At 54.9% G+C, this 24,239-nt stretch overlaps 1 protein-coding gene across 8 annotated transcripts in view; it reads right to left on the bottom strand.

Annotated features, from left to right (window-relative positions):
* LOC139232706 (polyamine-transporting ATPase 13A3-like) overlaps positions 1-24,239 on the bottom strand; it is a 99,812-nt gene that overhangs the window by 62,420 nt on the left and 13,153 nt on the right. For 6 of the 8 annotated variants that reach the window (XR_011588079.1, XM_070863186.1, XM_070863185.1 and 3 more), the window contains 9 exons: positions 19,023-19,377; positions 17,740-17,913; positions 15,976-16,122; positions 14,015-14,085; positions 11,631-11,711; positions 11,454-11,523; positions 5,350-5,484; positions 3,699-3,771; positions 2,566-2,697 (listed from right to left, as the gene is read on the bottom strand). Coding sequence is in view for 7 of the 8 variants with exons in the window: in XM_070863186.1 (XP_070719287.1) it covers positions 2,566-2,697; positions 3,699-3,771; positions 5,350-5,484; positions 11,454-11,523; positions 11,631-11,711; positions 14,015-14,085; positions 15,976-16,122; positions 17,740-17,913; positions 19,023-19,331 (1,192 nt within the window). In the remaining variant the exon portion in view is untranslated. The remainder of the gene's footprint in view (positions 1-2,565; positions 2,698-3,698; positions 3,772-5,349; positions 5,485-11,453; positions 11,524-11,630; positions 11,712-14,014; positions 14,086-15,975; positions 16,123-17,739; positions 17,914-19,022; positions 19,378-24,239) is intronic. The other 2 variants (XM_070863187.1, XM_070863190.1) reach the window with 2 other exon arrangements.

Here is a 24,239-nt window from a genome sequence, read left to right as displayed (position 1 = left end):
CACAAATACACACACACACACACATACATACACATATACACACACACACTCTCACATACACACACATATACACACTCACACATACACATAAAAAGACACACACTTACATACACGCACACCCTCATCCCCTCTCACACACTCACACACACAGTCACTCACACAGTCATTTACGTTCATTATATAATGCTATATTAGCCAGCCTTAATCTGCTGAGCTGCACCAGAATGGCCATTTGGCGCCCCTCAACTCTCCGGGGCCATGGAATCGCGGTCCTCTCTTCGCCACGGGTACGGGCAGGAGCCAGCGGCTGCCCCAAAGTGGAAACCGACCCCACAAGATTCGGAATGCGCAAGGGACTATTTTGCTTGAAATCAAATTTCACATTTTGTTTTTCCGTGTGAGCGGATCTTTTCCGTATAGACACACGGCAGGGTGGTGCTGCTGATTGTGGAACCAGACAGGCAAACACTGTCTTAAAAAAACCAGGCTGGATCGAGGTGCATCAGGATACGTAATGTATATTGCCTCATTTTTGTTCTATAGAAAAGACGCACACAGAGAAAGATGAAAAGCTGCTCGTGTAATGTGAATCGACATTTGCTCTTTCACAGCTTTCAAACGGGGAATTGGATAAATACTTGACGGGGAAACATTCACCGGGCTGTGGGGAAAGGGCAGGGGGAGTGGGACTGATGGGATCGCTCGCTCACAGAGCCGGCACAGGCTCGATGGGCCCAATGGCCTCCTCCTCCACAGCCAGGTGATTTCTCCGGTACCACCCTACACAACCCCACTCCCACACACCCCCCACACCCCCATTCACACACCCGCACACCCCCCACACCCCCACCCACAAACCCCACTCCCATACACCCCCACACCCCCACCCACACACCCCCACACCCCCCACACCCCCACCCACAAACCCCACTCCCACACACCCCCCACACCCCCACCCACAAACCCCACTCCCACACACCCCCACACCCCCACCCACACACCCCCACCCACAAACCCCACTCCCACACACCCCCCACACCCCCACCCACAAACCCCACTCCCACACACCCCCCACACCCCCACCCACAAACCCCACTCCCACACACCCCCCACACCCCCACCCACAAACCCCACTCCCACACACCCCCCACACCCCCATTCACACACCCCCACACCCCCCACACCCCCACCCACAAACCCCACTCCCACACACCCCCCACACCCCCACCCACACACCCCCACACCCCCCACCCACAAACCCCCACCCACACACCCCCCACACCCCCATTCACAAACCCCCACCCACACACCCCCCCACACCCCCACCCACACACCCCCACACCCCCCACACCCCCACCCACAAACCCCACTCCCACACACCCCCCACACCCCCACCCACACCCCCACACCCCCACCCACAAACCCCACTCCCACACACCCCCCACACCCCCACCCACAAACCCCACTCCCACACACCCCCCACACCCCCACCCACAAACCCCACTCCCACACACCCCCCACACCCCCACCCACAAACCCCACTCCCACACACCCCCCACACCCCCATTCACACACCCCCACACCCCCACCCACAAACCCCACTCCCACACACCCCCCACACCCCCACCCACACACCCCCACACCCCCCACCCACAAACCCCCACCCACACACCCCCCACACCCCCATTCACAAACCCCCACCCACACACCCCCCCACACCCCCACCCACACACCCCCACACCCCCACCCACAAACCCCACTCCCACACACCCCCCACACCCCCACCCACACCCCCCACACCCCCACCCACAAACCCCACTCCCACACACCCCCCACACCCCCATTCACAAACCCCCCACACCCCCACCCACACACCCCCACACCCCCACCCACAAACCCCCACCCACACACCCCCCACACCCCCACCCACACACCCCCACACCCCCACCCACAAACCCCCACCCACACATCCCCCACACCCCCATTCACACACCCCCACACCCCCCACACCCCCACCCACAAACCCCACTCCCACACACCCCCCACACCCCCACCCACAAACCCCACTCCCACACACCCCCCACACCCCCACCCACAAACCCCACTCCCACACACCCCCCACACCCCCACCCACACACCCCCACACCCCCCACACCCCCACCCACAAACCCCACTCCCACACACCCCCCACACCCCCACCCACACACCCCCACTCACACACCCCCACACCCCCACCCACAAACCCCCACCCACACCCCCACTCCCACACCCCCACCCCTCCACAAACACACCCCCACCCACCCACACACCCCCACTCCCACACCCCCACCCACACACCCCCACTCACACACCCCCACCCCTCCACAAACACACCCCCACCCACCCACACACTCCCACCCACACACCCCCACTCACACACCCCCACCCACACACCCCCACCCACACCCCCACCCCTCCACAAACACACCCCCACCCACCCACACACTCCCACCCACACACCCCCACCCACACACCCCCCCCACCCACACAACCCCCCACCCACACCCCCCCACCCCCCGAGCTGACCTGTCAACATGCTCTCGTTCACCACCACTGCACCGTTCATCAGCACCACGTCGCACGGCAAGATCATCTCCTGCTGTGGGATGATGATGACGTCGCCGGGGACCAGCTCCGAGGAGCTGATGATCTCCGAGGCTGAGGGGAGGGAGGGAGTGAAAGGAAACCATCCATTAAAGAAAGATCCGAGTCCAGACGTTTCCCGCAGCGCCCGTCACCGCCTCCAGGGCGTCGCGAAGCGTTTCACGGCCGATTAGCTACTTTATGAAGTGGGGTTGCTGCTGTGATTTAGCAAATGCGGCAGCCAATTAGCGCACAGCAAGCTCCCACACGCAGCACTGTGACAATGACCCAGATCATCTGTTCTAGTGATGTTGATTGAGGGATAAATATTGGGCCTGGGACACCGGGGAGAACTCCCCTGCTCTTCTTCAAAATAGTGCCCTGGGATCTTTTACATCCACCTGAGAGAGCAGACGGGGCCTCGGTTTAGTGTCTCATCTGAAAGACGGCCCCTCCGACAGTGCGGCGCTCCCTCAGTACTGCCCCTCCGACAGTGCGGCACTCCCTCAGTACTGCCCCTCCGACAGTGCGGCGCTCCCTCAGTACTGCCCCTCCGACAGTGCGGCACTCCCTCAGTACTGCCCCTCCGACAGTGCGGCACTCCCTCAGTACTGTCCCTCCGACAGTGCGGCGCTCCCTCAGTACTGCCCCTCCGACAGTGCGGCGCTACCTCAGTACTGTCCCTCCAACAGTGCGGCACTCCCTCAGTACTGCCCCTCCGACAGAGCGGGGCTCCCTCAGTACTGCCCCTCCGACAGTGCGGCGCTACCTCAGTACTGTCCCTCCAACAGTGCGGCGCTCCCTCAGTACTGCCCCTCCGACAGAGCGGGGCTCCCTCAGTACTGCCCCTCTGACAGTGCGGCGCTCCCTCAGTACTGCCCCTCCGACAGTGCGGTGCTCCCTCAGTGCTGCCCCTCCGACAGTGCGGCGCTCCCTCAGTACTGCCCCTCCGACAGTGCGGCGCTCCCTCAGTACTGCCCCTCCGACAGTGCCGGGCTCCCTCAGTACTGCCTCTCCGACAGTGCGGCACTCCCTCAGTACTGCCCCTCCGACAGTGCCGGGCTCCCTTTACTTACCACTTCCCTTCCTGAGTACAGTGACGCGGGTAGAATTGTGTGACTGCACCATTTCGTGTAACATCGTGTATTGCTGAAAAACAGACACCAACACCCCTTAGATCCACAACATCACCATCACCGAATCCCCATCATCCTGGGGGTGCTCCATTGACCAGATACTTAACTGGACCAGCCACATAAATACTGTGGCAACAAGAGCGGGTCAGAGGCTGGGTATTCTGCGGCGAGTGTCTCACCTCCTGGCTCCCCAAAGCCTTTCCACCATCTACAAGACACAAGTCCGGAGTGTGATGGAACACTCTCCACTTGCCCGGGCCCAGCCCACACTGTGATATGTGAGCGCACTGGGTCCGTGCAGCAGAGCTGGTCTCCAGGCGTCCTGGTTAACCCTTGCCCCTGGACCAAGGCCTCGCTCTGTCAAGCCCGTGTGGTGGCTGGTGTGCAACGGTCACCCCACGTTAAAACAATCCACCCACAGGCATCTTCCACCCTTCAGGATGTAGTTCGTATTGTGTATATAACCACTCTGTTAATGACTCCACGAGGCAGCAGTACAGACTGTGGTCCTTTGTTGCAGCTCCAAGAGTGAGGACATCAAGAGGTGAGCTCCCTTTTATACTGGGTTACCTGCAGTGTGCAGAAACATAGAAAATAGGTGCAGGAATAGGCCATTCGGCCCTTCGAGCCTGCACCACCATTCAATAAGATCATGGCTGATCATTCCCTCAGTACCCCTTTCCTGCTTTCTCTCCATACCCCTTGATCCCTTTAGCCGTAAGGGCCACATCTAACTCTCTCTTAAATATATCCAATGAACTGGCCTCAACAACTCTCTGCGGCAGGGAATTCCGCAGGTCAACAACTCTCTGAGTGAAGAAGTTTCTCCTCATCTCAGTCCGAAATGGCTTACCCCTTATCCTAAGTCGATGTCCCCTGGTTCTGGACTTCCCCAACATCGGGAACATTCTTCCCGCATCTAACCTGTCCAGTCCCGTCGGAATCTTATACATTTCTATGAGATCTCCTCTCATCCTTCTAAACTCCAGTGAATAAAGGCCCAGTTGATCCAATCTCTCCTCATATGTCAGTCCAGCCATCCCTGGAATCAGTCTGGTGAACCTTCGCTGCACTCCCTCAATAGCAAGAACGTCCTTCCTCAGATTAGGAGACCCAAACTGAACACAATATTCAAGGTGAGGCCTCAGTAAGGCCCTGTACAACTGCAGTAAGACCTCCCTGCTCCTATACTCAAATCCCCTCGCTATGAAGGCCAACACACCATTTGCCTTCTTTACCGCCTGCTGTACCTACATGCCCACTTTCAGGTGATCCTTAGGTCTCCAGCAGCAGCGCCCTCTGGTGTACAGGTAAGGTATATACAGGTCTAGTGTTACAGTACATCATGACATCATTGACATGCGTACATAACAGTTCGGGATCCGGAATATTAGGTCTTTCATTGAAACACCAGCAAACTCGTTGAACATCCCTTTTTGGCGTCGAAGCAAGTCATCCTCGATTCGAGGGACCGCCTGAGAAGGAAGGAAGGTGAGTGGGAGTGTTGAGAAGGACCAGGGTGGGCCGTGGGGACGAATCCACACAGCTTGACCACGCTGGCACAGCCCACGCTCCCCCGACCAGCCCTTACCTTGCGAGCGGTATACAAGGACAAGGCGATGGAGCAGATGCTCATCACAATGATGGCCACCGCGTACGGGTAGTAGGCCTCGACAAACCACAGGATAACGCTGAACGCCTGGAACGCGTAGAAAGGATTAAGGATCTGCGGAGAGACAACAGGTGGGCGTATAAGATCCCGCGCCATTATTTCTGAACAAGAGCAGGGAGGGTCCTCCCCGGTGTCCTGGCTAATATTTATCCCCCAACCGCTATCGCTAAAAAAAAGGTTAACACTGGGAACATGTCCTAGGAGTAACAGGAGAGGAAAACTCACCGAGGTCTACTGGCCGGAGCGATGCCTTAGATTCTAACGTTACTTGACCCAGGCGGACACAGAGGGAAGCCACATGCCAGTGAGTCAGTGTGTGTGGGACCCGTACCCCAGTGAGAGTCAGTGTGTGTGGGACCCGTACCCCAGTGAGAGTCAGTGTGTGTGGGACTGTACCCCAGTGAGAGTCAGTGTGTGTGGGACTGTACCCCAGTGAGAGTCAGTGTGTGTGGGACTGTACCCCAGTGAGAGTCAGTGTGTGTGGGACCCGTACCCCAGTGAGAGTCAGTGTGTGTGGGACCCGTACCCCAGTGAGAGTCAGTGTGTGTGGGACCCGTACCCCAGTGAGAGTCAGTGTGTGTGGAACTGTATCCCAGTGAGAGTCAGTGTGTGTGGGACCCGTACCCCAGTGAGAGTCAGTGTGTGTGGGACCCGTACCCCAGTGAGAGTCAGTGTGTGTGGGACCCGTACCCCAGTGAGAGTCAGTGTGTGTGGGACCCGTACCCCAGTGAGAGTCAGTGTGTGTGGAACTGTATCCCAGTGAGAGTCAGTGTGTGTGGGACCCGTACCCCAGTGAGAGTCAGTGTGTGTGGGACCCGTACCCCAGTGAGAGTCAGTGTGTGTGGGACCCGTACCCCAGTGAGAGTCAGTGTGTGTGGGACCCGTACCCCAGTGAGGGTCAGTGTGTGTGGGACTGTACCCCAGTGAGAGTCAGTGTGTGTGGGACTGTACCCCAGTGAGAGTCAGTGTGTGTGGGACTGTACCCCAGTGAGAGTCAGTGTGTGTGGGACTGTACCCCAGTGAGAGTCAGTGTGTGTGGGACATGTACCCCAGTGAGAGTCAGTGTGTGTGGGACCCGTACCCCAGTGAGAGTCAGTGTGTGTGGGACCCGTACCCCAGTGAGAGTCAGTGTGTGTGGAACTGTATCCCAGTGAGAGTCAGTGTGTGTGGGACCCGTACCCCAGTGAGAGTCAGTGTGTGTGGGACTGTACCCCAGTGAGAGTCAGTGTGTGTGGGACACGTACCCCAGTGAGAGTCAGTGTGTGTGGGACTGTACCCCAGTGAGAGTCAGTGTGTGTGGGACTGTACCCCAGTGAGAGTCAGTGTGTGTGGGACCCGTGCCCCAGTGAGAGTCAGTGTGTGTGGGACTGTACCCCAGTGAGAGTCAGTGTGTGTGGGACTGTACCCCAGTGAGAGTCGGTGTGTGTGGGACTGTACCCCAGTGAGAGTCAGTGTGTGTGGGACTGTACCCCAGTGAGAGTTAGTGTGTGTGGGACCCGTACCCCAGTGAGAGTCAGTGTGTGTGGGACTGTACCCCAGTGAGAGTCAGTGTGTGTGGGACCCGTACCCCAGTGAGAGTCAGTGTGTGTGGGACCCGTACCCCAGTGAGAGTCAGTGTGTGTGGGACTGTACCCCAGTGAGAGTCAGTGTGTGTGGGACTGTACCCCAGTGAGAGTCAGTGAGAGTCAGTGTGTGTGGGACTGTACCCCAGTGAGAGTCAGTGTGTGTGGGACCCGTACCCCAGTGAGAGTCAGTGTGTGTGGGACTGTACCCCAGTGAGAGTCAGTGTGTGTGGGACCCGTACCCCAGTGAGTGTCAGTGTGTGTGGGACCCGTACCCCAGTGAGTGTCAGTGTGTGTGGGACTGTACCCCAGTGAGAGTCAGTGTGTGTGGGACTGTACCCCAGTGAAAGTCAGTGTGTGTGGGACCCGTACCCCAGTGAGAGTCAGTGTATGTGGGACCCGTACCCCAGTGAGAGTCAGTGTGTGTTTGACCTGTACCACAGTGAGAGTCAGTGTGTGTGGGACCCGTACCCCAGTGAGAGTCAGTGTGTGTGGGACTGTACCCCAGTGAGAGCCAGTGTGTGTGGGACCCGTACCCCAGTGAGAGTCAGTGTGTGTGGGACTGTACCCCAGTGAGAGTCAGTGTGTGTGGGACTGTACCCCAGTGAGAGTCAGTGTGTGTGAGACCTGTACCCCAGTGAGAGTCAGTGTGTGTGGGACTGTACCCCAGTGAGAGTCAGTGTGTGTGGGACTGTACCCCAGTGAGAGTCAGTGTGTGTGGGACCCGTACCCCAGTGAGAGTCAGTGTATGTGGGACCCGTACCCCAGTGAGAGTCAGTGTGTGTGGGACCTGTATCCCAGTGAGAGTCAGTGTGTGTGGGACCCGTACCCCAGTGAGAGTCAGTGTATGTGGGACCCGTACCCCAGTGAGAGTCAGTGTGTTTGGGACTGTACCCCAGTGAGAGTCAGTGTGTGTGGGACCCGTACCCCAGTGAGAGTCAGTGTGTGTGGGACTGTACCCCAGTGAGAGTCAGTGTGTGTGGGACTGTACCCCAGTGAGAGTCAGTGTGTGTGGGACCTGTACCCCAGTGAGAGTCAGTGTGTGTGGGACTGTACCCCAGTGAGAGTCAGTGTGTGTGGGACTGTACCCCAGTGAGAGTCAGTGTGTGTGGGACCCGTACCCCAGTGAGTATCAGTGTGTGTGGGACTGTACCCCAGTGAGAGTCAGTGTGTGTGGGACCTGTACCCCAGTGAGAGTCAGTGTGTGTGGGACTGTACCCCAGTGAGAGTCAGTGTGTATGGGACCCGTACCCCAGTGAGAGTCAGTGTGTGTACGACCCGTACCCCAGTGAGAGTCAGTGTGTGTGGGACTGTACCCCAGTGAGAGTCAGTGTGTGTGGAACTGTACCCCAGTGAGAGTCAGTGTGTGTGGGACTGTACCGCAGTGAGAGTCAGTGTGTGTGGGACCCGTACCCCAGTGAGAGTCAGTGTGTGTGGAACTGTACCCCAGTGAGAGTCAGTGTGTGTGGGACCCGTACCCCAGTGAGAGTCAGTGTGTGTGGAACTGTACCCCAGTGAGAGTCAGTGTGTGTGGGACTGTACCCCAGTGAGAGTCAGTGTGTGTGGGAACTGTACCCCAGTGAGAGTCAGTGTGTGTGGGACTGTACCCCAGTGAGAGTCAGTGTGTGTGGGACCCGTACCCCAGTGAGAGTCAGTGTGTGTGGGACTGTACCCCAGTGAGAGTCAGTGTGTGTGGGACTGTACCCCAGTGAGAGCCAGTGTGTGTGGGACCCGTACCCCAGTGAGAGTCAGTGTGTATGGGATTGTACCCCAGTGAGAGTCAGTGTGTGTGGGACCCGTACCCCAGTGAGTGTCAGTGTGTGTGGGACCCGTACCCCAGTGAGTGTCAGTGTGTGTGGGACTGTACCCCAGTGAGAGTCAGTGTGTGTGGGACTGTACTTCAGTGAAATTCAGTGTGTGTGGGACCCGTACCCCAGTGAGAGTCAGTGTATGTGGGACCCGTACCCCAGTGAGAGTCAGTGTGTGTTTGACCTGTACCCCAGTGAGAGTCAGTGTGTGTGGGACCCGTACCCCAGTGAGAGTCAGTGTGTGTGGGACTGTACCCCAGTGAGAGCCAGTGTGTGTGGGACCCGTACCCCAGTGAGAGTCAGTGTGTGTGGGACTGTACCCCAGTGAGAGTCAGTGTGTGTGGGACTGTACCCCAGTGAGAGTCAGTGTGTGTGAGACCTGTACCCCAGTGAGAGTCAGTGTGTGTGGGACTGTACCCCAGTGAGAGTCAGTGTGTGTGGGACTGTACCCCAGTGAGAGTCAGTGTGTGTGGGACCCGGACCCCAGTGAGAGTCAGTGTATGTGGGACCCGTACCCCAGTGAGAGTCAGTGTGTGTGGGACCTGTATCCCAGTGAGAGTCAGTGTGTGTGGGACCCGTACCCCAGTGAGAGTCAGTGTATGTGGGACCCGTACCCCAGTGAGAGTCAGTGTGTTTGGGACTGTACCCCAGTGAGAGTCAGTGTGTGTGGGACCCGTACCCCAGTGAGAGTCAGTGTGTGTGGGACTGTACCCCAGTGAGAGTCAGTGTGTGTGGGACTGTACCCCAGTGAGAGTCAATGTGTGTGGGACCTGTACCCCAGTGAGAGTCAGTGTGTGTGGGACTGTACCCCAGTGAGAGTCAGTGTGTGTGGGACTGTACCCCAGTGAGAGTCAGTGTGTGTGGGACCCGTACCCCAGTGAGTATCAGTGTGTGTGGGACTGTACCCCAGTGAGAGTCAGTGTGTGTGGGACCCGTACCCCAGTGAGAGTCAGTGTGTGTGGGACTGTACCCCAGTGAGAGTCAGTGTGTGTGGGACCCGTACCCCAGTGAGAGTCAGTGTGTGTGGGACCCGTTCCCCAGTGAGAGTCAGTGTGTGTGGGACTGTACCCCAGTGAGAGCCAGTGTGTGTGGGACTCGTACCCCAGTGAGAGTCAGTGTGTGTGGGACTGTACCCCAGTGAGAGTCAGTGTGTGTGAGACCTGTACCCCAGTGAGAGTCAGTGTGTGTGGGACCCGTACACCAGTGAGAGTCAGTGTGTGTGGGACCCGTACCCCAGTGAGAGTCAGTGTGTGTGGGACTGTACCCCAGTGAGAGTCAGTGTGTGTGGGACCCGTACCCCAGTGAGAGTCAGTGTGTGTGGGACCCGTACCCCAGTGAGAGTCATTGTGCGTGGAACTGTACCCCAGTGAGAGTCAGTGTGCGTGGGACTGTACCCCAGTGAGAGTCAGTGTGCGTGGGACTGTACCCCAGTGAGAGTCAGTGTGCGTGGGACTGTACCCCAGTGAGAGTCAGTGTGTGTGGGACTGTACCCCAGTGAGAGTCAGTGTGTGTGGGACTGTACCCCAGTGAGAGTCAGTGTGTGTGGGACCCGTACCCCAGTGAGTGTCAGTGTGTGTGGGACTGTACCCCAGTGAGAGTCAGTGTGTGTGGGACCCGTACCCCAGTGAGAGTCAGTGTGTGTGGGACTGTACCCCAGTGAGAGTCAGTGTGTGTGGGACCCGTACCCCAGTGAGAGTCAGTGTGTGTGGGACCCGTGCCCCAGTGAGAGTCAGTGTGTGTGGGACTGTATCCCAGTGAGAGCCAGTGTGTGTGGGACCCGTACCCCAGTGAGAGTCAGTTGTGTGGGACTGTACCCCAGTGAGAGTCAGTGTGTGTGAGACCTGTACCCCAGTGAGAGTCAGTGTGTGTGGGACCCGTACCCCAGTGAAAGTCAGTGTTTGTGGGACCTGTACCCCAGTGAGAGTCAGTGTGTGTGGGACCCGTACCCCAGTGAGAGTCAGTGTGTGTGGGACCCGTACCCCAGTGAGAGTCATTGTGCGTGGGACTGTACCCCAGTGAGAGTCAGTGTGCGTGGGACTGTACCCCAGTGAGAGTCAGTGTGCGTGGGACTGTACCCCAGTGAGAGTCAGTGTGCGTGGGACTGTACCCCAGTGAGAGTCAGTGTGTGTGGGACCCGTACCCCAGTGAGTGTCAGTGTGTGTGGGACTGTACCCCAGTGAGAGTCAGTGTGCGTGGGACTGTACCCCAGTGAGAGTCAGTGTGCGTGGGACTGTACCCCAGTGAGAGTCAGTGTGCGTGGGACTGTACCCCAGTGAGAGTCAGTGTGTGTGGGACCCGTACCTCAGTGAGTGTCAGTGTGTGTGGGACTGTACCCCAGTGAGAGTCAGTGTGTGTGGGACTGTACCCCAGTGAGAGTCAGTGTGTGTTGGACCCGTACCCCAGTGAGAGTCAGTGTGTGTGGGACTGTACCCCAGTGAGAGTCAGTGTGTGTGGGACTGTACCCCAGTGAGAGTCAGTGTGTGTGGGACCCGTACCCCAGTGAGAGTCAGTGTGTGTGGGACCCGTACCCCAGTGAGAGTCAGTGTGTGTGGGACCCGTACCCCAGTGAGTATCAGTGCCTTCAGGCAATGTCAAGAAACCTGGGCAGGGGGGGATACAGACAGATGAAACAGATTACTGCGAGTACCCTTACCTCTTTACCCAGGAGCTTCCAGTATGGGGGGACCTGGACGGCGATAATATTTGGCCCGTAAATCAGTTTTCTAGGAGAAATTATTCAGAAAGGTGATTGATGCGTGAGGGCAACAAAGAATGAGAGAAAAATCTTTGGCCCGAGAGAGTTTCGAGGTTTTTCTATTTTAAGGATAACCTGTTTTGCGATTCCTGATACACTAAACCGTCGAGGTATTTCTTGTGGAGATCGGAGCAGGAGACATTCTGTTCCAGACCCCTGGAAGAGAGCAAGATACCGAAGTGAGCCAGGTATATAGAGACAGGGGCAGAGAAAAGGACAGGTCAGGGAGAGAGGGGCAGACAAGCGAGAAGGGGCGTGTCGGGAGCGAGTTCAAATCTCACCGTGACATTTTGAGAATTTGAATTCAGTTACAACAATTTACATTTCTCCTTATCTAAGGAAAGATATACTTGGCTTGGAGGATATACTTGACTTGGTACAACGGATGTTAACTCGATTGATTTCTGGGATGAGAGGGTTGTCCTATGAGGAGCGATTGTGTAGAATGGGCCTATACTCTCTGAAGTTTAGAAGAATGAGAGATGATCTCATTGAAACATAGAAACATAGAAAATAGGTGCAGGAGTCGGCCATTCGGCCCTTCGGCCCTTCGAGCCTGCACCACCATTCAATAAGATCATGGCTGATCATTCCCTCAGTACCCCTTTCCTGCTTTCTCTCCATACCCCTTGATCCCTTTAGCCATAAGGGCCACATCTAACTCCCTCTTGAATATATCTAATGAACTGGCCTCAACAACTCTCTGCGGCAGGGAATTCCACAGGTTCACAATTCTCTGAGTGAAGAAGTTTCTCCTCATCTTAGTCCTCAATGGCCTACCCCTTATCCTTAGACTGTGACCCCTGGTTCTGGACTTCCCCAACATCGGGAACATTCTTCCCGCATCTAACCTGTCCAATCCCGTCAGAATCTTATATGCTTCTATGAGATCCCCTCTCATTCTTCTAAATTCCAGTGAATATAAGCCTAGTCGATCCAGTCTTTCTTCATATGTCAGTCCTGCCATCCCGGGAATCAGTCTGGTGAACCTTCACTGCACTCCCTCAATAGCAAGAATGTCAGATTAGGAGACCAAAACTGAACACAATATTCCAGGTGAGGCCTCATCAAGGCCCTGTACAACTGCAGTAAGACCTCCCTGCTCCTATACTCAAATCCTCTCACTGTGAAGGCCAACATACCATTTGCCTTCTTCACCACCTGCTGTACCTGCATGCCAACTTTCAATGACTGATGAACCATGACACCCAGGTCTTGTTGCACCTCCCCTTTTCCTAATTTGTCACCATTCAGGTAATATTCTGCCTTCGTGTTTTTGCCACCAAAGTGGATAACCTCACATTTATCTACATTATACTGCATCTGCCATGCATTTGCCCACTCACCTAACCTGTCCAAGTCACCCTGCAGTCTCTTAGCATCCTCCTCACAGCTCACACTACATTCAATTCCTTCGTCTAAATCATTGATGTATATTGTAAATAGCTGGAGTCCCAGCATTGAACCTTGCGGTACCCCACTAGTCACTGCCTGCCATTCTGAAAAGGACCCGTTTATTCCTGCTCTTTGCTTCCTGTCTGCCAACCAGTTCTCTATCCACGTCAATACATTACCCCCAATGCCATGTGCTTTAATTTTGCACACCAATCTCTTGCGCGGGATCTTGTCAAAAGCCTTTTGAAAGTCCAAATACACGACATACCAGATTCTGAGGGGGATTGACAGGTAGATACAGGGAGGATGTTTTCCCCCCGGGGCTGGGGAGTCTAGAACCAGGGGTCACAGTCTCAGGATAAGGGAGCGGCCATTTAGGACTGAGATGAGGAGGAATTTCTTCACTCAGAGGGTGGTGAATCGCTGGAATTCTCTGCCCCAGAGGGCTGTGGAGGCTGAGTCTCTGAGTATATTCAAGACAGAGATCGATAGATTTTTGGACTCTCGGGGAATCAAGGGACATGGGAACCAGGCGGGAAAGTGGAGGTCGATGATCAGCCGTGATCTTATTGAATGGCGGAGCAGGCTCGAGGGGCTGGATGGCCTGCTCCTGCTCCTATTTCTTAAGTTTTTATTTATATGGCGCCTTTAATGTAGTAAACATCCCAAGGCGCTTCACAGGAGCGTTTACGGAATCTGACACCAAGCCCCGTAAGGAGATACGAGAGCAGGTGACCAACAGGCCGGTTTTAAGGAGTGTCTCAAAGGAGGAGAGCGGCGGAGAGGTTTAGGGAGGGAATTCCAGAGCTTGGGGCCCCAGGCAGCTGAAGGCACGACCGCCGATGGTGGAGCGATTGAAATTGTGGATGCTCGCGGGGCCAGAATTAGAGGAGCGCAGAGATCTCGGGGGGTTGTGGGGGGTTGTAAGAGGTTACAGAGATAGGGAAGGGGTGAGGGCCATGGAGGGATTTGAACACAAGGATGAGAATTTTAAAAATCAAGGCGTTGGCTTAACCAAAAACAGCCTGGAAATATATAACTGGTATCAATACTGGGCTTCTTACCTCAGTACAATGAAGGATCGCTTGTTGGGGTCCCAGATGTACCGGATACTTTGGTGCTCCAGATATCGGATCTGAGACAGGAGATGAGAAATTAAACGGTGATCAGAATTCCCAGACACTTTCCTCTCGCACTTCCCCCCCCCCCCCATTCAGTTCGTCCCACTTAATTTTCCGTCCCCCTGCAAGTGTGACTGATTGGCAAGATATAAATGTGGTGTGGTGACCAGAACAGGTCAGAGACTGGGTATTCTGCGGCGAGTGTCTCACCTCCTGACTCCCCAAAGCCTTTCCACCACCGACAAGGCACAAGTCAGGAGTGTGATGGAACACTCTCCACTTGCCTGGATGAGTTACAGCTCCAACAACACTCGAGAAGTTCGACACCATCCAGGACAAAGCAGCCCCGCCTGATCGACACGCTACCCACCACCTTCAACACTCACTCCCTCCACCACCGGCGCCCCCTGGCTGCAGTGTGTACCATCTACAAGATGGACTGCAGCAACTCGCCAAGGCTTCTTCGGCAGCACCTCCCAAACCTGCGACCTCTACCGCCTAGAAGGACAAGGGCAGCAGGCCCATGGGAACACCACCACCTCCACGTTCCCCTCCCAGTCACACACCATCCCAACTTGGGAATATATCGCCCGTTCCTTCATCGTCGCTGGGTCACAATCCTGGAACCCCCTCCCTAACAGCACTGTGGGAGCACCTTCACCACACGGACTGCAGCGGTTCAAGAAGGCGGCTCACCACCACCTTCTCAAGGGGCAATTAGGGGGATGGGCAATAAATGCCGGCCTTGCCAGTGACGCCCACGTCCCAGGAACAAATGTGTTAAAAGTCATGGGAACTGAACCACATGGGCCAATCGCAGCCCAAATAATGGGAGCCGCACACGCACGAGCTAAACGCGCCTCTCGCAAATCAGGCGGCCCATCTCCCTGTGAGTCCCCTTTTCAGTGGTCATTATCACAGTGCTGTTGTGGGAGCTTGCTGTGCGCAAACTGGCTGCCTACGTTACAACAGCGACTATACTCCAAAGGTACTTCATTGGTTGTAAAGTGCTTTGAGGCGTCTGGCAGTCGTGAAAGGCGCTATATAAATCCAAGTCTTTCTTTTTGTCCAAGGCTTATTCATGAATAATGGGCAATTGGGTGAGGTACAGTAGGGTCAGATAATACCCAAGAAACTTTACCCCAACTGGAGTCAGCACCTTCAGGAGAGGTTTCTGAAATCGCCATACTGACCTCGTAAGGGTGTCACTGCAGTCAGCTCGCTGGCAAAGCCATGAATCCAAACAGAGAGGTGAGCTCATGGCAACTGCCCAATGGGCAGCGAAGGCCCAGAGTCACCTTCGTAAAGAGTAAAGACGTCTTACTGCAATTATACAGGGCCCTGGTGAGACCACACCTGGAGTAGTGTGCACAGTTTGGGTCTCCTTACCTAAGGATATACTTATCATTGAGGGAGTGCAACGAAGGTTCACCAGACTGATTCCTGGGATGGGGGGATTGTCCCATGAGGAGAAATTGAGCAGACTGGGCCTATATTCCCTAGAGTTGAGAAGAATGAGAGGTGATCTCATTGAAACATACGCAATTCTTCCAGGGCTTGACAGGGTAGATGTATGTAGGGAGGATGGGGAGTCTGGAACCAGGGATCACAGTCTGAGAATAAGGGGTCGGCCATTTAGGACTGAGATGAGGAGAAACTTTTTCACTCAGAGGGTGGTGAATCGCTGGAATTCTCTGCCCCAGAGGGCTGTGGAGGCTCGGTCGTTGAGTATATTCAAGGCAGAGATTGATAGACTTTTGGATATTAAGGGAATCGAGGGATCGGGCGGGAAAGTGGAGCTGAGGTCGAAGATCAGCCGTGATCTCATTGAATGGCGGAGCAGGCTCGAGGGGCCGAATGGCCGACTCCTGCTCCTAATTCGTATGTGTATGTTCTTATGTCACCTGAATCCCGGTAAAGGAGATGTTTTTCCGCAGCAGTGAGAACTCATCCACGTCTTCGAGGGCCTCCTTGTCCTTTCGATCGGTCTGCGGGCTGTACTTCAGGTACATGAACTTCACCTTTTGTCTGTGCCATTCCTGGAACTCGTCCTGTTTGCAAAGACAGAGGATGAAGACAGCAAGATACATACATAGAGTTTTGTCGCACTGAAAGGGGCCATTGGGCCCCACCGCTCCGTGCCGGGGTTTATGCTCCACACCAGCCCCCTCCCACCCCTCTCCATCTCACCCCATCACCATATCCTTCTATTCCTGTCTCCCTCATGTGTTTATCCAGTCTCCCCTTAAATGCATCGATACTATTCGCCTCAACCCCTCCCTGTGGCAGCGAGTTCCACATTCTCACCGCTCTCTGGGTAAAGAAGTTTCTCCTGAATTCCCCATTGGATTTATTGGTGACTGCCTTAAATGTAGCGCTATTTGATTTGGTCTCCCTTTCTAATGAAGAATCATCTACCTGAAGGGTTAATTCTGATGATATATATCAATGACTTTGACTGGTGTACAGGGCACAATTTCAAAATTTGCAGTCGACACAAAACTTGGAAGTAGAGTGAGCAGTGAAGAGGAGAGTGATAGACCTCAAGAGGACATAGACAGGCTGGTGGGATGGGCAGACACATGGCAGATGAAGTTTAACGTAGACGAGTGCAAAGTGATACATTTTGGTGGAAAGAACGAGGAGAGACAATATAAACTAAAGGGTACAATCCTAAAGGGGGTGCAGGAACAGCGAGACCTGGGGGTATATGGGCACACATTGTTGAAGGTGAGAAAGTGGTTAAAAAAAAGCATATGGGATCTTGGGCTTTACAAATAGAGGCATAGAGTACAAAAAGCAAGTAAGGTTTTGATGAACATTTATAAAACACTAGATCGGCCTCAACTGGGGTATTGTGTCCAATTCTGGGCCCCGCACTTTAGGAAGGATGTGAAGGCCTTAGAGAGGGTACAGGGGGGATTTACGAGAATGGTTCCAGGGATGAGGGACTTCAGTTACGTGGATAGACGGGAGAAGCTGGAGTTGGTCTGCTTGGAGCAGAGAAGGTTGAGAGGAGATCTGATCGAGGTGTTCAAAATCATGAGGGGTCTGGAACAGAGTAGATCGAGAGAAACTGTTCCCATTGGTGGAAGGGTCGAGAACCAGAGGGACACAGATTTAAAATGATTGACAGAAGAACCAAAGGCGACAAAAGTATCCACAGCTCTCTGGGCAAGAGATTCACAACCCTGAGTGAAGAAATTCCTCCTTGACTCAGTCCTAAATGGCCAACCCCTTATCCTGAGACTGTGCCCCCCTAGATCTAGACTCCCCAGATACCAGATAGGGGACACAACCTCCCAGCATCTATGCTGTTTAGGATTGTACCCTTTAGTTTATATTGCCTCTCCTGTGTGTTTCCTAACTTCAATCCCGAAAGGTTTGGCTTCAATTTTTAGACTGTGCCACCCCCCCAGCCCCAGAATCCTCACCCAGTTCCTCGCTATCCACCCTATCGGTTCCCCTTAAATCTTGAAAATTTTGATCAAGTTATCCCTGAACCGTCTCAATTTCAGGGAATGCCAGCCCTAGTGCCCAGCTAGCACTGCAACGGGTGAGATCAGTAAACACACTGCAGAGGGCAATCGAAGCTCAGGGCCGCCTTTAGTCACAGTCCAGGCAGGAGCCGCACTCCACCACCACTTGCCAAGCAGAGCGACTCTTACCGTGGTTTTCATCAGCACGTACTCTGCGTCCTGGAGGTTGCAGGGGTAGCAGAAACACTTCATGTACCACTCGGGCCTCCAGTAGAAGGCCATGATGAACAGGCCGCCAGACAGGATGGTAACGAGCGTCGACAGCATGGCCCTCCACCAGCTCCAGCAGTATCCGTAAATCACCTGCAAACAGGAGGCGCACAAAAGGAAACTTCGCCCCAAGCAACAACTTCACAAGTGGAGCTGCAACAGGACAGAGACCAAGAGGTACTGCTGCACCGTCAAACACCCCCACAGCACAGGGTTAGAAACAGAGTAAAGCTCCCTCTACACTGTCCCATCACACACTCCCAGGGCAGGTACAGGGGGTTAGATACAGAGTAAAGCTCCCTCTACACTGTCCCATCAAACACTCCCAGGGCAGGTACAGCACAGGGTTAGATACAGAGTAAAGCTCCCTCTACACTGTCCCATCAAACACTCCCTGGACAGGTACAGGGGGTTAGATACAGAGTAAAGCTCCCTCTACACTGTCCCATCACACACTCCCAGGGCAGGTACAGCACGGGGTTAGATACAGAGTAAAGCTCCCTCTACACTGTCCCATCAAACACTCCCAGGGCAGGTACAGGGGGTTAGATACAGAGTAAAGCTCCCTCTACACTGTCCCATCAAACACTCCCAGGGCAGGTACAGGGGGTTAGATACAGAGTAACGCTCCCTCTACACTATCCCATCAAACATCCCAGGGCAGGTACAGCAAGTGGTTAGATACAGAGTAAAGCTCCCTCTACACTGTCCCATCACACACTCCCAGGGCAGGTACAGCATGGGTTAGATACAGAGTAAAGCTCCCTCTACACTGTCCCATCAAACACTCCCAGGGCAGGTACAGCATGGGTTAGATACAGGGTAAAGCTCCCTCTACACTGACCCGTCAAACACTCCCAGAACAGCTGTAATGTATACACCCGTGAGTATGCTCACAGGTTTGTAGAGCTGAGATGGGAGTGGCTTAGCCAGTCACGTGATGTTTACAAGACTCAATAAAACCCCGGCCAGTTGGGTTCGGGGGATCCACGATGGGGGCAGGTGGTTGTGAGCCTGGTGGATGAACCGGTAATGTGTCGTGCGATTGTTAAACCTTTGCTAAGAAACCAACTCGTTCTTAATAGCAATGTGTTGCTCGGAATTCTTGAGCAAAGAGCCCATGAAGCAAATACATTCCGCCCCCCCCCCCCCAACCCCCCAACCCCCCCCAGGTGTGGGAGAAGAGTCGGCGTGACGATTACCATTTCATTGCCTTCACCCACATTCACCACCCGGTAGTGAAGGGGGGCTTGAGGCTCCGTGTCCCCGGATCCGGCAAACTGCCGCTTCTCGGGCTGGTCGTGGATAGCCAGCAGCTCCGTTATGCTGTGTTGGTCAGTTCCGCTGGCCGGTGCGGCCTCGCCCTTGGGTCTCGGAGCTGGGGGAGGCGCCTTGGGCTGGTCGGGGCTCGGGTCGTCTTTGGAGCTGCCCGCCCCGGTGCTGTCGCGGCCGCCGGTGGGGTTGGGCTGCTCGGCTGCCTGCCGCGGATTGGTCCTGTCCTTCTTCGGCATGTTGGGACCTCTCACCTTACTCCTGTCATCGCCGTTTCCTCATCACCTTCAAGAAGACATAAAATAAAGCCCACACAAACAATGAGATGCAAACAGAGCCGACCCGAACGCAACTGGCTGGGCTGGTTGGAAACGGAGTCTTTCGGATGAGACGTTAAACCGAGGTCCCGCCTGCTCTCTCGGGTGGACGTAAAAGATCCCGTGGCACTATTTTGAAGAGGAGCAGGGGAGTTCTCCCCGGTGTCCTGAGGCCAATATTTATCCCTCAATCAACATCACAAAAAAACAGACTATCTGGTCATCGTCACGTTGCTGTGTGTGGGAGCTTGCTGTGCGCAATTTGGCTGCCGCGTTTCCCACATTACAACAGTGACCACACGAGGCTCCCAAAGCGAGCGCTCTACTCGGAACTCCTTCACGGCAAGCGAGCCAAAGGTGGGCAGAGGAAACGTTACAAGGGACCACCCTCAAAGCCTCCCTGATATAAAGCGCAACATCCCCCACCGACACCTGGGAGTCCCTGGGCCAAAGACCAGTCCGCCCTAAGTGGAGGAAGTGCATCCGGGAGGGCGCTGAGCACCTCGAGTCTCGTCGCCGAGAGCGTGCAGAAACCAAGCGCAGGCAGCGGAAGGAGCGTGCGGCAAACCAGTCCCACCCTCCCCTTCCCTCAACCAGTGTGTGTCCCACCTGTGACAGGGACTGTGGTTGAAAGGCTGCATTCAAGGGAGCAGCGTGCAGTGGCCCGGCCCGGCCCGGAAATCGGCACGAGACTATCAGCGGGCCCGGGCCATCAGAGGGAGCAACGTGCAGGAGGGCAACGGCTGCAAAGCCAGGTCGCTGATAGCAGTGCGGGCAGGCAGAGCAGGAGGGGCGAAGGAGCGGCAAGAGTCCGTAGAGGGACGTGATCGGGGCCCAGGAGGGGCGAGAGTTCGGGGCCCAGAAGAGGCGAGGGCCCAGGGGCAGCACGGGCCCAGCCCACACTGTGCGATACGTGTGCGCTTGGTGTGTGCAGCAGAGCTGGTCTCCAGTTAGTCCTGGTTAACCCTTGCCCCTGGACCGAGACCTCGCTCGGTCAAGCCCGTGTGGTGGCTGGTGTGCAACGGCCACCCCACGTTAAACAATCCACCCACAGGCATCTTCCATCCCCTGGAGTTCAGGACTGGAACATCGGGTCCTCCACTGAATCAGCTGTGAACTCATCCCTTTCCACGATGTGGAAGCAAGTCATCCTCGTTCGAGGGACCACCTATGATGATGACTGTTTGTGGGAGCTTGCTGTGCACAGATTGACTGCCGCGCTTCCTACATTACAACAGTGAATGCACTTCAATAGTACTTCATTGGATATGAAAGGCGCAAATATAAGTGCAAGTCTTTCTTTCACCTCAGACCTTATCCTGAGACTGTGACCCCTGGATCTAGACTCCCCAGCCCGGGGGAAACATCCTCCCTACATCTACCCTGTCAAGCCCTGTAAGAATTATGTATGTTTCAATGAGATCACCTAAACTCTAGAGAATATCGGCCCAGTCTGCTCAATCTCTCCTCATAGGACAATCCCCCCATCCCAGGAATAAGTCTGGTGAACCTTCGTTGCACTCCCTCTATGGCAAGTATATCCTTCCGTAAGTAAGGAGACCCAAACTGTGCACAATACTCCAGGTGTGGTCTCACCAGGACCTTATATAACTGCAGTAAGACGTCATTGTAAGTGAGAGTAATAATGATAAAGTGAGAGGAATCTCCAAGGAACACCAGAAGTGAGAGTACAGATCACTGCAGAACCTTAATGTCAGCTGTGGCTCAGTGGGTCGCACTCTAGCCTCCGAGTCGAGAAGGTTATGGGTTCAAGTCCCACTCCAGGGCCTTGAGCACAAGAATCTACGCTGACACTCCCAGTGCAGTGCTGAGGGAGCGCCGCACTGTCGGAGGGGCAGTACTGAGGGAGCGCCGCACTGTCGGAGGGGCGGTACTGAGGGAGCGCCGCACTGTTGGAGGGGCAGTACTGAGGGAGCGCCGCACTGTCGGAGGGGCGGTACTGAGGGAGCGCCGCACTGTCGGAGGGGCGGTACTGAGGGAGCGCCGCACTGTCGGAGGGGCGGTACTGAGGGAGCGCCGCACTGTCGGAGGGGCGGTGCTGAGGGAGCGCCGCACTGTCGGAGGGGCGGTGCTGAGGGAGCGCCGCACTGTCGGAGGGGCCGTCTTTCGGTTGAGACGTCAAACCGAGGCCCCGTCTGCTCTCTCAGGTGGACGTAAAAAGATCCCACGGCCACTATTTCGAAGAAGAGCAGGGGAGTTCTCCCCGGTGTCCTGGCCAATATTTATCCCTCAACCACTGACACTATTACTACAATATCGAGGAAAAAAACAATCACAATATATCAGAAGACTTCACAACAGTCTTCCCTTTCAACCGAAGGATACCAGGTGCCTGTACAACTCCTCCTCCGGCAAACGTTAGTCCCTTCGGGGGAGGAGGGATGGACATTGGGTCAACTGGGGTGTTGCACCCTGAAATATTTCTGCCAGGGTTTTGACAGCACTGGGAACTAAAGTGACACAGGACGATTCGGGAATGGGAAACCAAGACCCAGGAATGTGGCCCAGGAACAGAAAAGACTTTGATTTCTGCTGCGCCTTTCATGACCATCAGACGTCTCAAAGCACTTTACAGTCAATGAAGTACTTTTTGGAGTGTAGTCACTGTTGTAATGTAGGAAGGTGAACAGGGCAGAGTGAAACAGATGGGGTGAGGCTGCGTTTACATCCGAACGGCACTGACATTACTGGATGAACCAATTTCAACCAGCGCCTGCAGTGTCGATACCATCTCGAACTGAAACGTAACTGGAAAGGAGAAGGAAACGGTTTATTAAAAATAAAAATGATCTGAAAGCACTTCTGCCTGTTCGACAGAGCAGTGGGGCAGTTCTATAAGCAGCAGCCTCCAAGGGGCCTGTGGGGAAAGCAGATGGACTTTCAGACCCCCTGAAGACGTTAGCCCCTCGTTCCTGGCACCTCGCAACAGCCATTCTGCAAGTAGCAGCCACATTAGTAGCGTCACTAGGCTATTCAACCATGCATTTATATAGCGCCCTGCACCACCTCAGGACGTCCCAAAGCGCTTTACAGCCAATGAGGTACTTTTTAAAGTGCAGTCACTGTTGTAATGCAGGGAACGCAGCAGCTCAATTTGCGCACAGCAAGCTCCCACAAACAGCAATGTGATAATGACCCAGATCATTTGTTTATGAAATATTGGCCCCGGGACACAGGGGAGAACTCCCCCCACTGCTCTTCTTCGAAACAGTGAACATGCAATCTTTTACGTCCAGCTGAGAAAGCAGACGGGGCCTCGGTTTAAGGTCTCATTCGAAAGATGGCACCTCTAACAGTGCAGCACTCCCTCGGTACTGCCCCTCCGACAGTGCGGCGCTCCCTCAGTACTGTCCCTCCCACAGTGCGGCACTCCCTCAGTACTGCCCCTCCCACAGTGCGGCACTCCCTCAGTACTGCCCCTCCGACAGTGCGGCACTCCCTCAGTACTGCCCCTCCGACAGTGCGGCACTCCCTCAGTACTGTCCCTCCCACAGTGCGGCACTCCCTCAGTACTGCCCCTCCCACAGTGCGGCACTCCCTCAGTACTGCCCCTCCCACAGTGCGGCACTCCCTCAGTACTGCCCCTCCCACAGTGCGGCACTCCCTCAGTACTGCCCCTCCCACAGTGCGGCACTCCCTCAGCACTGCACCTCCCACAGTGCGGCACTCCCTCAGTACTGCCCCTCCCACAGTGCGGCACTCCCTCAGTACTGCCCCTCTGTAATGTGAACCCACAACCATATGACTCAAGAGACGAGAGTGCGACCCACTGAGCCACGGCTGGCAACGATGGGGACGGTGAGTTCTCAATCCAATCCTGTTCTTAACCGAGAACCGCAAGCGCCCAGTTCCCAGGACGGGACGGGCGATTGGAGTGATCAGAAGCAGGAACCTTTGGCTGATGTCCCTTGCCCTCCATAGCTCTAGGGTGCTGTACGCTCTACTGCTAGCCCAACAATGAACGGAGAATAAATCTGGGACCTAACCTGGTCTAATATGGCTCAATACCACACTGCGTGGTGCTCTTGCCTACTAAGCCCCAGGAAGAGCTGCTCGCGACTTTGAAACAAACTTTTCGTCTATCTGGGAGGATACGGAGAGGTATGGAGGAACAGAGGGACCTTGGAGTATATGTCCGACGATCCTTAAAGGTAGTTAAAAAGGCAGACAAGATGCTTTCCTTTATAAGCTGAGGCATTGAATACGAGAGCAGGGAAGTTTTGCTCGAACTGTATACAACTGTAGGCCACAGCTAGAGTACTGCGTGCAATTCTGGTCACGTTACAGGAAAGATGTGATTGCACTAGAGAGGGTGCAGAGCAGATTTACGAGGATGTTGCCAGGACTGGAAAACTTTAGTTATGAGGAAAGATTGGAAAGGCTTGGGTTGTTTTCCTTGGAACAGAGGAAGTTGAGGAGAGGTTTAATTGAGGTGTATAAAATTCTGAGGGGCCTAGATAGAGTGGATAGGAAGGACCTATTTCCCTTGGCAGAGGGGTCAACAACCAGGGGGCATAGATTTAAAGTAATTGGGGGGAGGTTTAGAGGGTGGACGAGGAATCATTTCTTCACCCAGAGGGTGATGGGAGTCTGGAACTCACTGCCTGAAAAGGTGGTAAAGGCAGAAAACCTTCATTGCATTTAAAAGGTACTTAGATGTGCACTTAAAGAGGTTTGGTCTCCTAATCTGAGGAAGGACATTCTTGCTATTGAGGGAGTGCAGCGAAGGTTCACCAGACTGATTCCCGGGATGGCAGGACTGACATATGAGGGAAGACTGGATCGGCTAGGCTTATACTCACTGGAATT

The sequence above is a fragment of the Pristiophorus japonicus genome, chromosome 20 (assembly GCF_044704955.1).
Source record: "Pristiophorus japonicus isolate sPriJap1 chromosome 20, sPriJap1.hap1, whole genome shotgun sequence".
NCBI lineage: Eukaryota > Metazoa > Chordata > Chondrichthyes > Pristiophoridae > Pristiophorus > Pristiophorus japonicus.
This window is presented reverse-complemented; position numbering and strand designations above follow the sequence as displayed.